This window comes from Pollachius pollachius, assembly GCF_949987615.1.
Source record: "Pollachius pollachius genome assembly, chromosome: 1".
In the NCBI taxonomy this organism is placed as follows: Eukaryota; Metazoa; Chordata; class Actinopteri; order Gadiformes; family Gadidae; genus Pollachius; species Pollachius pollachius.
Genome location: NC_136934.1, coordinates 52,311,569 through 52,326,804, shown reverse-complemented (window position 1 = coordinate 52,326,804; position 15,236 = coordinate 52,311,569). Strand labels below are relative to the sequence as shown.

At 48.1% G+C, this 15,236-nt stretch overlaps 1 protein-coding gene across 1 annotated transcript in view; it reads left to right on the top strand.

The window, feature by feature from the left end:
• Window positions 1–10,377: 10,377 nt before the first annotated feature.
• Window positions 10,378–15,236, top strand: part of dcst1 (DC-STAMP domain containing 1) — a gene marked incomplete at its 3' end in the record, with an annotated part of 8,793 nt that continues 3,934 nt past the window's right edge. The window contains exons 1-8 of the mRNA XM_079759092.1: window positions 10,378–10,896; window positions 11,411–11,536; window positions 11,691–11,765; window positions 12,073–12,201; window positions 12,736–12,875; window positions 13,795–13,960; window positions 14,584–14,727; window positions 15,089–15,210. Of these exons, the coding sequence (XP_079615218.1) occupies window positions 10,863–10,896; window positions 11,411–11,536; window positions 11,691–11,765; window positions 12,073–12,201; window positions 12,736–12,875; window positions 13,795–13,960; window positions 14,584–14,727; window positions 15,089–15,210 (936 nt within the window). The 5' untranslated portion in view covers window positions 10,378–10,862. The remainder of the gene's footprint in view (window positions 10,897–11,410; window positions 11,537–11,690; window positions 11,766–12,072; window positions 12,202–12,735; window positions 12,876–13,794; window positions 13,961–14,583; window positions 14,728–15,088; window positions 15,211–15,236) is intronic.

Below are 15,236 nucleotides of genomic sequence, written 5' to 3'. Positions count from 1 at the left end.
TTTATGTGTGTGTTTTTGTGTGTTCATGTGTGTTCGTGTGTGTGTGTGTCTGTGTGGGTAAGTGTGTGTGTGTGTTTGTCTTCAAAGACAGACTTTGTGTTTACATTCCTCAGGTAAGGAGGGAGTGAGCGGGAGAGAGATAAAGAGAGAGAGAGAGTGAGAGCAAGAGAGAGAGAGAAAGAGAGAGAGAGAGAGAGAGAGAGAGAGAGAGAGAGAAGGGTAGAGAGACTATGGGTTTACCTGTTCCCGTTCAGGGTGGTAATAAGCACAGATGAGTCGTCTGAAGCGCTGGAAGTAACTTCCTGTCACGGTGAGCAGCAAAGAGAGACCATACAGAACACCTGGGAGAGAGAGAGAGAGAGAGAGAGAGATAGAGAGAGGGAGAGGGAGAAGTATAGATAACATTTAGCCATCATTATTAAAGATGTGCTCCACAATGTGTCCGCCCTTGTCCTGTCCGTAGACAGCAGGTCCACCACCAGCGCGCCACTAGGCCTGGCCCCTACGTGGCAGAGATGTTCTCCAGAGGGAGGTGGGTGTGTGGAGGAGGGCTGCTCATACCCGCTGCCTCTGGGGCAGGTGAGGCTGCACACCGCGTTGGGTCAACCTCCTGCTCTGAATCACTACACTCAAACCGCTGTGAACCGGTTCCATCACCCCCAGACCCCAACCCGGGGTAGCATCCGGAGCAATGCATTGTGGGACGGGGCCCCATCCTACCAATCAGGAGGTAGCTGGAGTAGTTGGGGGCGGAAGGCTTCACCAGGCACTTCTTGCTCATCACGGTGATGTTTCCTGTCTGCAGGACGTTGAAGGCGGCCACCACGTCTCTAAAGATGTCCGCCGCGTATCCCTCCCCCTTCACCTCCACGCCCACCAGGACCGGAGCTGGGGGGGAGAGGGGGGAAACGGGAGGGAAGGGTGAGGACGGTAGCGCGAAGGGAGGGGGAGAGAGCGGGAGAGAGGGGGAGAGAGGGGGCGAGGGGGAGGGGGAGAGACAGGGGGAGAGAGGGAGAGAGAGAGAGGGAAGGGTGAAGACGGTAGCGAGAAGGGAGGGGGAGAGAGAGGGAGAGTGCCTTACAGGAAAGGAGAACAATGTACAAAAATACAGAAAGGGAGAAGTGTGTGTGTACGTGTGTGTGTGTGTGTGTACGTGTGTGTGTGTGTGTGTGTGTGTGTGTGTGTGTGTGTGTGTGTGTGTGTGTGTCTTTGTGCGTGTGTATGTGTGTATTTGTGTTAGAGAGGAGATAGAGGAAGAGAGCTGCTCTCTGATCAGATTGGGGCCCATTTATACCTCACCTAACACTATTACTTTATTCCCAACAGCATTACTGAGGTCTGGATTTGAAGAGACGTTGACCATCACTGCATGGTCCGCCATGGAGTGTGTGTGTGTGTGTGTGTTAGTGTGTTTTAGTGTGTTAGTGTGTATGTGTGTGTGTGTGTGTGTGTGTGTGTTAGCGTGTGTTAGTGTGTTAGTGTGTATGTGTGTGTTTGTGTGTGTGTGTGTGTATATAAAGTGTGTGTGTGGGTGTTTTTGTGTGTGTGTGTATGTGTGTGTTAGTGTGTTAGTGTGTGTGTGTGTTAGTGTGTGTTTCTGTGTGTGTGTGTGTGTGTGTTACTGTGTGTGTGTTAGTGTGTTAGTGTGTTAGTGTGTTAGTGTGTGTTAGTGTGTGTTAGTGTGTGTTAGTGTGTTAGTGTGTGTGTGTGTTAGTGTGTGTGTGTGTTAGTGTGTGTGTGTGTTAGTGTGTGTGTGTGTTAGTGTGTGTGTGTTAGTGTGTGTGTTAGTGTGTGTGTGTGTTAGTGTGTTAGTGTGTGTGTGTGTGTTAGTGTGTTAGTGTGTGTGTTAGTGTGTGCGTGTTAGTGTGTGTGTGTTAGTGTGTGTGTGTTAGTGTGTGTGTGTGTTAGTGTGTGTGTGTGTGTGTTAGTGTGTTAGTGTGTGTGTTAGTGTGTGTGCTAGTGTGTGTTAGTGTGTGTGTTAGTGTGTTAGTGTGTGTGTTATTGTGTTTGTGTGTGTGTTAGTGTGTGTGTTAGTGTGTGTTAGTGTGTGTGTGTGTTAGTGTGTGTGTTAGTGTGTGTGTTAGTGTGTGTGTTAGTGTGTTAGTGTTTGTGTTACTGTGTTAGTGTGTGTGTGTGTGTGTTAGTGTGTGTGTGTGTTAGTGTGTGTGTGTGTGTGTGTTAGTGTGTTAGTGTGTTAGTGTGTTAGTGTGTTAGTGTGTGTGTGTGTGTTAGTGTGTGTGTGTGTTAGTGTGTGTGTTAGTGTGTTAGTGTGTTAGTGTGTTAGTGTGTTAGTGTGTTAGTGTGTTAGTGTGTTAGTGTGTTAGTGTGTGTGTGTGTGTTAGTGTGTGTGTGTGTTAGTGTGTGTGTTAGTGTGTTAGTGTGTTAGTGTGTTAGTGTGTGTGTGTGTGTGTGTGTGTTAGTGTGTTAGTGTGTTAGTGTGTGTGTGTGTGTTAGTGTGTTAGTGTGTTAGTGTGTTAGTGTGTTAGTGTGTTAGTGTGTGTGTGTTAGTGTGTGTTAGTGTGTGTGTGTGTGTGTGTGTGTGTTAGTGTGTGTGTTAGTGTGTTAGTGTGTCAGTGTGGGGGGGCCTCACCCCGGGCGGTGAGCCCCTCCCCCCCCTGCTCCAGGAGGAGGTGCAGCGTCCAGGAGACCAGGAGGTCCAGCAGGAGGAGCAGGGCCCCGGGGGCCGCGTGGCGGAGGGAGGAGAGGAGGCGCAGAGCGGCCCCCCGCTGCTCCCGGGGGGTCAGACACCCCCACACTGAGGACACACACACACACACACACACACACAAACACTTTATACACACACACACACACTTTATGTACACACACACTCCTTTAGACACACACACACACTTTATATACACACACACACAAACACTTTATATACACACACACTAACACACACAAACACTTTATATACACACACACACACACACACTTTATGTACACACACACTCCTTTAGACACACACACACACTTTATATACACACACACACTTTATATACACACACACACACTTTATATACACACACACTCCTTTAGACACACACACAAACTTTATACACACACAAACACTTTATATACACACACACACAAACACTCCTTTATACACACACACACACACTTTATATACACACACACTCCTTTAGACACACACACAAACTTTATATACACACACACTCCTTTAGACACACACACACACTTTATATACACACAAACACACACTTTATATACACACACACACACTTTATATACACACACACACGCACACACTCCTTTATACACACACACACACACACACTTTATATTCACACACACACACACACACTTTATATACACACACACACACACACACTTTATATACACACACACACACTTTATATACACACACACACACACACACACTTTATATACACTCACACACACACACACACTTTATATACACACACACACACACACACTTTATATACACACACACACACTTTATATTCACACACACACACACACACACTCCTTTATACACACACACACACACACACACTTTATATACCCTCACACACACACACACACTTTATATACACACACACACACACACACACTTTATATACACACACACACCCTTTCTATACCCTCACACACACAGAGCTCTACCTGAGGAGCCATAGCGACCCCCCTCTCTCCTCTGCAGGGGCAGCACTGAGGCCCCGCCCCCGCTCGCCCTCCGCTCGTCCTCCTCCTCCAACCGCTCCGTGATGAAGACGTTGTCAAACTCATCCTGATGAAGATACTGCTGTCGGTACCTCGCTGCCCTGCACACACACACGCAAACACACACGCACGCACACACACGCAAACACACACCCACGCCCGCGCACGCAAAATCACACAGACACACACCCACGCACACAGACACACACACACACAGACACACACAGCTCCGTTAATGAAACCGGGAGGTACCAGGACCGTGGTCGCCGGGTGGACCTACTGTAGTACATCTATAATATATATATCTATAATATATACATCTATAATATATACATTTATAACATATACATCTATAATATATATATCTATAATATATACATCTATAATATATACATTTATAATATATACATCTATAATATATACATGTATAATATATATATCTATAATATATATATATCTATAATATATATATATATATATATAATATATACATCTATAATATATACATGTATAATATATATATATCTATAATATATATATCTATAATATATATATCTATAATATATACATCTATAATATATACATCTATAATATATATATCTATAATATATACATCTATAATATATACATTTATAATATATACATTTATAATATATACATCTATAATATATATATCTATAATATATACATCTATAATATATACATTTATAATATATACATTTATAATATATACATCTATAATATATACATTTATAACATATACATCTATAATATATATATCTATAATATATACATCTATAATATATACATTTATAATATATACATTTATAATATATACATCTATAATATATACATTTATAACATATACATCTATAATATATATATCTATAATATATACATCTATAATTTATACATCTATAATATATACATTTATAATATATACATCTATAATATATACATGTATAATATATATATCTATAATATATATATCTATAATATATATATATATATATATAATATATACATGTATAATATATACATGTATAATATATATATATCTATAATATATATATATATATAATATATACATCTATAATATATACATTTATAACATATACATCTATAATATATATATCTATAATATATATATATATATAATATATCAGCTATAATATATATATCTTTAATATATGCATTTATAATATATACATCTATAATATATATATATATATATATATCTATAATATATACATCTGTGTGTGTGTGTGTGTGTGTGTGTGTGTGTGAGTGTGTGAATGTGGTAATTAGTGTGTGTATTTGTGTGGTTATGTGTGTGTATGTTTGTGTGTGTGTGTGTGAGTGTGTGAATGTGGTAATATGTGTGTGTATGTTTGTGTGTGTGTGTGAGTGTGTGAATGTGGTAATATGAGTGTGTATGTTTGTGTGTGTGTGTGTGAGTGTGTGAATGTGTGAATTAGTGTGTGTATTTGTGTGGTTATGTGTGTGTATGTTTGTGTGTGTGTGTGTGTGTGTGAGTGTGTGAATGTGGTAATTAGTGTGTGTATTTGTGTGGTTATGTGTGTGTATGTTTGTGTGTGTGTGTGTGAGTGTGTGAATGTGGTAATTAGTGTCTGTGTGTGTGTGGTTATGTGTTTGTGTGGTAATGTGTGGTAACATGTGTGTGCAGGTTTGTGTACGTGTGTATCTGTAAACGGGGGGGTCCTACTGGAGGTAGGCCAGGGCCAGCACCAGGACCCCCAGGTAGGACAGCAGCTGGCCCCACCCCTGGAGCCGGCCCACCTCCAGGGCCACGCCCCTCAGCAGGTGCTGGGCGGCCCGCTGCACCGATTGGCTGCCGTTCACCTCCAGGTCAAAGGTCACGTCCGCACTCACGCTGAACTCAAACTCCGCCTTCAGCCGCGCGAACGCCGCCGCCGCCGCTGGGGGAACACGACCCAGATCTATGGCTGTGGATCTATGGCTGTGGATCTATGGCTGTGGATCTATGGCCCTGGATCTATGGCCCTGGATCTATGGCTCTGGATCTATGGCCCTGGATCTATGGCTCTGGATCTATGGCTCTGGATCTCTGGCCCTGGATCTCTGGCCCTGGATCTATGGCCCTGGATCTATGGCTCTGGATCTATGGCTCTGGATCTATGGCTCTGGATCTATGGCTCTAGATCTATGGCTGTGGATCTATGGCTCTGGATCTATGGCTGTGGATCTATGGCTCTGGATCTATGGCTCTGGATCTATGGCTCTGGATCTATGGCTCTAGATCTATGGCTCTGGATCTATGGGCCTCGATCTATGGCTCTGGATCTATGGCTCTGGATCTATGGCTCTGGATCTATGGCTCTAGATCTATGGCCCTGGATCTATGGCTCTGGATCTATGGCTCTGGATCTATGGCTCTGGATCTATGGCCCTGGATCTATGGCCCTGGATCTATGGCTCTGGATCTATGGCCCTGGATCTATGGCCCTGGATCTATGGCCCTGGATCTATGGCCCTGGATCTATGGCTCAGGATCTATGGCTCTGGATCTATGTCTCTGGATCTATGGCTCTGGATCTATGGCTCTGGATCTATGGCTCTGGATCTATGGCTCTGGATCTATGGCTCTGGATCTATGGCTCTGGATCTATGGCTCTGGATCTATGGCTCTAGATCTATGGCTCTGGATGTATGGCCCTAGATCTATGGCCCTGGATCTATGGCCCTGGATCTATTGCCCTGGATCTATGGCTCTGGATCTCTGGCCCTGGATCTATGGCCCTGGATCTATGGCTCAGGATCTATGGCTCTGGATCTATGTCTCTGGATCTATGGCTCTGGATCTATGGCTCTGGATCTATGGCTCTGGATCTATGGCTCTGGATCTATGGCTCTGGATCTATGGCTCTAGATCTATGGCTCTGGATCTATGGCTCTAGATCTATGGCTCTGGATGTATGGCCCTAGATCTATGGCCCTGGATCTATGGCCCTGGATCTATTGCCCTGGATCTATGGCTCTGGATCTCTGGCCCTGGATCTATGGCCCTGGATCTATGGCTCTGGATCTATGGCTCTGGATCTATGGCTCTGGATCTATGGCTCTGGATCTATGGCTCTAGATCTATGGCTCTAGATCTATGAATCTAAATCTATGACCCTAGATATATGACCCTAGATGTATGACTCTAGATCAGGACTGTAGATGAGGATGATGATGATGATGATGATGATGATGATGATGATGATGATGATGATGAAGAACCTACGAGTAGCGAGGCGTTTCTTCAGGTGATCGCCGACGTAGGAGGGGATGACGCAGAACATCTGACCGGCTGTAACACACACACACACACACACACACACACACACACACACACACACACACACACACACACACGCCCTCACATTTCAGCGTGGTCTGTGGGTTTGTTTGTGTAGTACGCAGGTTTGTCCACGAGGGGGAACTGCTCTGCAATTAATCCCACCTCGATGGCCATCAGGTGTGCTTCGGTAGGTGTGAGTGCTTGAGTGAGGCAGGGTGGGTGTGTGAGTGTGTGAGTGTGTGTGTCTGTGTGTGAGTGTGTGTGTGTGTGTGATTGTGTGTGCATGCCACTTGTTATTCTCTCCACACCCCTTGTTCCCACCCCCCCTCACTTCCCCCCCTTCATCCCCGCCCCGATGACACCATCTGAATCAACCAACCGCGCGCCAGCCCGCAGAGGGGGCGGAACCCTTCCACGATGTCACACAGGAAGTTGAAGGTGCCCAGGAGGCGGGAGCAGTCGGCGCGCGCGGTGTCGAACAGCGCGATGCACTTCCTGTACGGCCGGCCCATCCGGTCGTTGCACACGTCACCGATGTCCACCAGGAAGTGGAGCACGTTCCTCAGGGTCCGAGCTGGGGGTCGGAGGTCAGAGGTCAGGGGTCAGGGGTCAGAGGTCAGGGCTCAGAGGTCAGAGGTCATCGAGGGGGCGGTAGGAGGAGCCACTTCTGAGCCAATCACACACGGTGGTAGGATGTGTGTGATTGGTTCAGTTTTGTTTTGCCTGATGAAGTGGTGAACTCCCCCATGTGACGCGTTTTGTCTGATGAAGTGGTGAACTCACCCATGTGACGCGTGTTGTCTGATGAAGTGGTGAACTCACCCATGTGATGCGTGTTGTCTGATGAAGTGGTGAACTCACCGATGTGACGTGGTAAAGTGGTGACCTCACCCATGTGACACGTATTGTCTGTGATGAAGTGATGAACTCACTGATGTGACTCATGTTGAAAGATGAAGTGGTGAACTCACCGTTGTGACGCGTGTTATCTGTGATGAAGTGGTGAACTCACCCATGTGGTGTCAGATGAAGTGGTGGACTCACCCATGTGGTGTCTGATGAAGGGGTGAACTCCACCATGTGACGCGTGTTGTCTGATGAAGGGGTGAACTCACCCATGTGGTGGCTGATGAAGTGGTGAACTCACCCATGTGACGTGTGTTGTCTGATGAAGGGGTGAACTCACCCATGTGACGTGTGTTGTCTGATGAAGGGGTGAACTCACCCATGTGACGCGTGTTCTCTGATGAAGGGCTGAACTCACCCATGTGACGTGTGTTGTCTGTGATGAAGTGGTGAACTCACCGATGTGGTGTGTGTTGGATGAAGTGGTGAACTCACCAATGTGGCGTGTGTTGGATGAAGGGGTGAACTCACCCATGTGACACGTGTTCTCTGATGAAGGGCTGAACTCACCCATGTGAAGAGTGTTGTCTGTGATGAAGTGGTGAACTCACCGATGTGGCGTGTGTTGGATGAAGGGGTGAACTCACCGATGTGTCGCGTGTTGTCGGTGAGTGCCGTGATGAAGTTGTGAACTCGTCCCGTGACGGAGCGAGCGTTACTCGTCAGCTCTCTGATGCTCTGAAGGACCGCTGGGACGGTATAGTAGTAGAAGTAGTATCAGTAGTATTAGTAGTAGTACTATTATTATTTTTATTATTATTAGTAGTAGTAGAAGTAATAGTAGTAGTATTATTATTAATATTATTATTAGTAGTAGTAGTAGTAGTAGTTGTAGCAGTAGTTGTAGTAGTAGTATTGTAGTAGTAGTAGCAGTATTGTAGTAGTAGCTGTAGTATAAGTAGTAGCAGTAGTACTAATAGCACTAGTAGAAGTATTAGTTGTAGTAGTAGCAGTAGTATTAATAGCACTAGTAGTAGTAGTAGTAGTAGTAGTAGTAGTATTGTAGTAGTAGTAGTAGTAGTATTGTAGTAGTAGTATTAGTATTGTAGTAGTAGTAGTAGTATTGTAGTAGAAGTAGTAGTAGTAGCAGTAGTATTAGTAGCAGTAGTAGTAGTAGTAAACGTAGTTGTTTTAGTAATAGTAGTAGCAGTGGCAGCATTAGTAGTATAAGTAGTTAATAAGAAAAACAATGTTTTGGTCGAAGCAGACTGGCCAGGGGGCGGGGCTTACGCATTAGGGGCGCGGCCGAGCGCAACATCACTTCCTGGGTGTGGTTCTGGGCTAGCTCCGCCCCACACACCAGGCTGTCGGCCGCCCGCTCGAAGTTGAGCAGGATGTTGGCCAGCGGCCCGCTGAGAAGTAGCAGCAGGACGAAGGAAACCAGCAACATCCTGCCCCTGACTGGAGACCGATAGGGAGGAGTCAGACAGACAGGGGCGGAGTCAGACGGACAGGGGCGGAGTCAGACGGACTGGGGCGGAGTCAGACAGAGAGGGGCGGAGTCAGACAGACAGTGGGGCGGAGTCAGACAGACAGGCAGAGTTAGGGAGTCGGATACTGGTTATAGATGATAGTAAAGTCCCTGACCTGAGAGCAGCGTGGGTAGCATTAGCATCACGTTAGCCCGGGTGCTAGCAGACAGCCCCATGGAGAAGGAGGCTAGCAGCGCTATGGCTGCGGTGCTGTAGACACAGAACCACAGCGCCCCCCCCTGGAGGAGGAGGGCGGCGCAGCCGTAGAGCGATGCCAGGAGGAGCCCACACAGGAACCCCTGCACACTGAGCCCCGCCTCCACAAGCTGAACTTTGACCTGTCGCTTGGGCTTTGACCCCCGCGGCCTCCGGCTGAGGAGAAGATGAAACACCTTTGAGGAGAAGACTCTTTGTTTTACTCTTGTGTATTTTACACTAAGATGTAGTGAGATAAACTCTGAATCTGAATCTGAGACACAGAGAGCCCAACAGGAGTTCAAGTTAAGTCTGGTTTTATTTGTGTTGTTCTGATCACAGTAACTGTCTGATAGGGCATCATGCACCTCATACAACACCATGGTACTCTATTTATAACACTCACTAACCCTGAGCTACAGGGCAAGGAACCAATCAGAGAGGAGAGACAGAACGAGGGAGGGATGAGAGAGAAGAAACAGAGTGATAGAGGGATGAGAGGAGAGACAGAATGATGGAGAGAGGAGAGACAGAATGATGGAGTGATGGGAGAGGAGAGACAGAATGATGGAGTGATTGTAGAGGAGAGACAGAATGATGGAGTGATGAGAGGAGAGTCAGAGTGATGGAGGGATGAGAGAGGAGAGACAGAATGAGGGAGGGATGAGAGGAGAGACAGAGTGATGGAGGGATGAGAGGAGAGAGAGTGATGGAGGGATGAGAGAGGAGAGACAGAATGAGGGAGGGATGAGAGGAGAGACAGAGTGATGGAGGGATGAGAGGAGAGAGAGTGATGGAGGGATGAGAGAGGAGAGACAGAGTGATGGAGGGATGAGAGGAGAGAGAGTGATGGAGTGATGACAGTTAACTCACCTGGTTGACACACTGGGTGAATCCATCCCCTCCAGCTGAGGGGTCGCTGGTGTTTCTCCTGAATCTTGTCTCCTTTGGTTCTCTTGTGTTGAACCGATGCGCTGGCGTTCAGTCGGACCTTCTCCCCGTCCAGGTCTGACGCTCTGGGTCTCTCTCTCTCGGCAGAACTGGCTCACACCGGCCACCCCATTGTGATGTCATCGAGGGTTCCAGCAGATATGGGATGAGGTCATCGCTCAGCCTCTGTGATGTCATCGGTCATTCCATTTCCCTCGGTTGTGATGTCACAAGCGGAGACCGATGAGACAGAATCCTACAGATACCGGTTTAAACTGGTTCTGACTGGACCCAGAGTGGTTCTCAGAGGAGAAGGCGACTGAACGATGGGAGAGATGGCGGTTAAAACGCCCCACACCAGTAAGAACCTTTTATTGTCTTTATTACTGATGTTTTTTACTCTGCTGTTGCTTCAGGTAAATATTGTTTGCCTCATAGAATAATTGAAATTGTTAGCCTCATATTATAATGTATATTTGTTGCCTCATAGCATAATTGATATTGTTAGCCTCATAACATAATTTATATCGTTAGCCTCAATGCATAATTGCCTATGTCATATATTGCCAAATTGTGTGCTGTGTGCCTCATTGTGTGTTTCCTAAGGCAATCAGAGTGCTTTTTACATTCAATAATCAATATCGGCAGAAGTCAACTATTTGACTTTGACTTTTTTGACTCTAAATACAAGATGAACCTTAAAATATGAATTAGGGAATTATGCTATGAGGATATGATGTATATATATGTTGTTTTTTGTTTTATTCCACCCGTGATAAGCCCTACAGATCAACATAAGATGACTCTCCCACCAGTATAACAACCGTCTTTACCAGTTACTATAACATCTTCCATGACCCTCCCATCTCCCCAGCTCTACAGCGGATTGGTCGGTTCGCCCTGCCAGCCACTGTCTATAATCTCCTCTTCAGCCAATCAGAGGGTCCCCCTTGGGCCGGCCTCCTGCTTAGGGCTTTGTTTGGAGCTGTCAGTGGAGCAGGTGACTGTCACTCTCAGTAAACATTTCAACCGGAGTCAACCCCTTAAAACAAAGTTCTTGGTTGTAAACATCAGATTGGAGGCAGTATACCACCATCGGAGGAGGAAGGTATATACCTACATGTACATGTTCATGTGATTGGTTGTGTGTCCAGGTCTGTTCCTGGGCCTGATCTACAACCTCCCCATGACCTTTCACCCCAGACTGACGGTGGGCTGCTTCTTCATAGGTCAGCAGATGTTGAAAGGCCCATTGCTTAACTCAAGTTCAATTGTTTTGGACACAAAGACAAAATGGCAGATTTATGACCTAATCTAGCCTAAAATATCCACATCAAGACTCCCTTACATCGTACTTTGTCTGTGTGTGTGTGTGTGTGTGTGTGTGTGTCTGTGTGTGTCTGTCTGTATGCGTTTGTGTGTGTGTGTGTGTGTGTGTGTGTGTCTGTGTGTGTGTTGCTGCTTACATGGGTGTGTGTGTGCATGTGCGTCTGTTTATGCTTGCCTGCATGTGTGTCTGTGTGTGCGTGCGTGCAGCTCTGTGTGTTCTGGGAGGAGTCTTCTCCTCGTCCTTCAGGGCGTCGGTCCTGATGATGTTTCCCAGCATGCTCGGCTCCAGGGGGAGGAGCTACCTGCTGGTGTACACCCTGTCTGCGCTCTACAGTGGTGAGAGACAGTCCCACCTTTGATTGGATTTTGATTTTAAATTTTCAGTTCAAACATGCAAGAAACTTGTCATCGAATGACATGAGGTAACAACAACAAGGCCCTATTTTCCCTTTTTTTTCTTAACACATTTGAAAAGGAGTGGGAAGAAGTATATACTTGTTTAATCCCACTCCCTTTCATTTAATCATACAATAATTATAAACTACTACCTGTTACCTTTACTTAAATCAAACTTGCAATTTATGCAATTAAATACCTGAAAAATAATTATATTATAGTTATATAACATTAAATTCGCCCAATTGGAAGCGCAAAACATATTTTCTAAGTAAATACAGTAAGTATACCTACATACACACACAAGTACATACGCACAAATACACATGAATTCATACCCATATGCACAATATACACACAGCCACGTCACCTTCAGCAGCAGTATTCACTGCTCTGCATTATCCCGTACTGCTGCTGGGGCTCCAAGGTTCCCCCCTGGGATCCTTAACCCCGCTCTGGTGGTGACCCCTACAGGGCCACTGTGGAACATCCAGAGGAACGTGCAGAGTGTGGCCCTCTCTCTGGCCTGCAACCTGGACCTCCAGATGAACCACAGCCGGCTGCTCTGGAGGGCCACCGTGGAACCCCTCATCTCCATGAGCCAGCAGGTCATGGTAGGAGGGGAGGGAGGGAGGGAGGGAGGGAGAGGGAGGGAGGGAGGAAGGGAGGGAGGGAGGGGGGAGGGAGGGAGAGGGAGGGGGGGAGGGAGGGGGGGGAGGGAGGGAGTGATGGTAGGAGGGAGGGAGGGAGGGAGGGAGGGGGGGAGGAGAGGGAGGGAGTGATGGTAGGAGGGAGGGAGGGAGGGAGGGAGGGAAGAAGAGAGGGAGGGAGGGAGGGAGGGGGGAGGGAGTGATGGTAGGAGGGAGGGAGGGAGGGAGGGAGGGAGAGGGAGGGAGGGAGGGAGGGGGGGAGGGAGGGAGGGGGGGGAGGGAGTGATGGTAGGAGGGAGGGAGGGAGGGAGGGAGGGGGGGAGGAGAGGGAGGGAATGATGGTAGGAGGGAGGGAGGGAGGGAGGGAGGGAAGAAGAGAGGGAGGGAGGGAGGGAGGGGGGAGGGAGTGATGGTAGGAGGGAGGGAGGGAGGGAGGGAGAGGGAGGGAGGGAGGGAGGGAGGGGGGGAGGGAGGAAGGGAGGGAGGGAGGGAGGGAGGGAGGGGGGGGAGGGAGGGAGAGGGAGGGAGGGAGGGAGGGAGGGGGGGGAGGGAGGGAGAGGGAGGGAGGGAGGGGGGGAGGGGGGAGGGAGTGATGGTAGTAGGGAGGGAGGGAGGGAGGGAGGGAGGGAGGGAGGAAGGGAGGGAGGGAGGGAGAGGGAGGGAGAGGGAGGGAGGGAGGGAGGGAGGGAGGGGGGGAGAGGGAGGGAGGGAGAGAGGGAGGGAGGGAGGGAGGGAGGGAGAGGGAGGGAGGGAGGGAGAGGGAGGGAGGGAGAGAGGGAGAGAGGGAGGGAGGAAGGGAGGGAGGGAGGGGGGAGGGAGAGGTTGGGAGGGGGGGGAGGGAGAGGTGATGATTGAGGAGTCTCTGTTTGTGTGGTGGGTTCAGGAGGAGAAGGTGGGCTTCCAGGAGGAGGCTCTGGACGTCAGCAGAGCGTTCCAGCAGATCAGAGATGAGGTCATCGCCCAGTACGGCTACGACCGCTTCAGCACCAACCGCTCCAGCAGCTCCACCCAGGACCAGTTCACCAGCAAGACACGGCTGCAGTGTGACAGTGAGCCAGGGGACGCCCTGGGGTGACAGCACTGACACAGTACTGACACTACCACAGTACTGACACAGTACTGACACAGTACTGACACTACCACAGTACTGACACAGTACTGAGACAGTACCACAGTACTGACACAGCACTGACACAGTACTGACACTACCACAGCACTGACACAGTACTGACACAGTACTGACAGTACCACAGCACTGACACAGCACTGACACAGTACTGACAAAGTACTGACACAGTACTGACAGTACCACAGCACTGACACAGTACTGACACAGTACTGACACTACCACAGTACTGACACAGTACTGACACAGCACTGACACAGTACTGACACAGTACTGACAGTACCACAGTACTGACACAGTACTGACACAGTACCGACACAGTACCACAGTACTGACACAGTACTGACACAGTACTGACAGTACCACAGCACTGACACAGCACTGACACAGTACTGACACAGTACTGACACAGTACTGACACAGTACTGACAGTACCACAGTACTGACACAGTACTGACACAGTACCGACACAGTACCACAGTACTGACACAGTACTGACACAGTACTGACAGACATTCGGGGGATGACCTCTGACCTCTGCTCCAGGCGTGGTGCAGCAGGCGACCGGGCGCTGTCGGGACTGGTTCGGCAGGAAGTGGGCCGACTGCATGAAGACCGTCTCCGTTCCCGTCATCAGCGACATCCTGTGCGTGTCCATGAAGTTCCACTTCCTGTGTGACGTCATGAGAGGTGAACGTCTGCTCAACATGGCCGCACGTAACCATAGAAACCACCCGGATGACATCATATCTCACTATGATGGCTATGTCGTTATACTCGTCTGTTATCTCTGCATCACAAACCGCTGCTATGGACTCCCTTTCCTACCGTAGAATCAAACAACAGTATTTCTTTGCAGAAGCAATAAAAGGACTTTGAATTTGAATTATTTTGTTTAATATTTAGTTTTCTACAGTAAGTGGGCGTGTACTGGTGGGGTAACGTGTAGCAAGTCGTCCAATCACGATGCAGGACCCGGATGTGAGGGGCACCCTCTCCCCCCCGGTTCAATAATGACCCTGTGGTTCACCCTCTCTCCCCCCTCCCCCAGTGATGACCCCGTGGTGCCGGGAGCAGATCCCGGTGGAGGGGAACTTCGGACAGACCTTCGATCAACTGAACCGCTCCATGGACCGGCTGGCCACCGAGTTCAGCACAAGCCTGGTCCTGGAGGTAGAGCGGGTCCTGGGGGGTCCTGG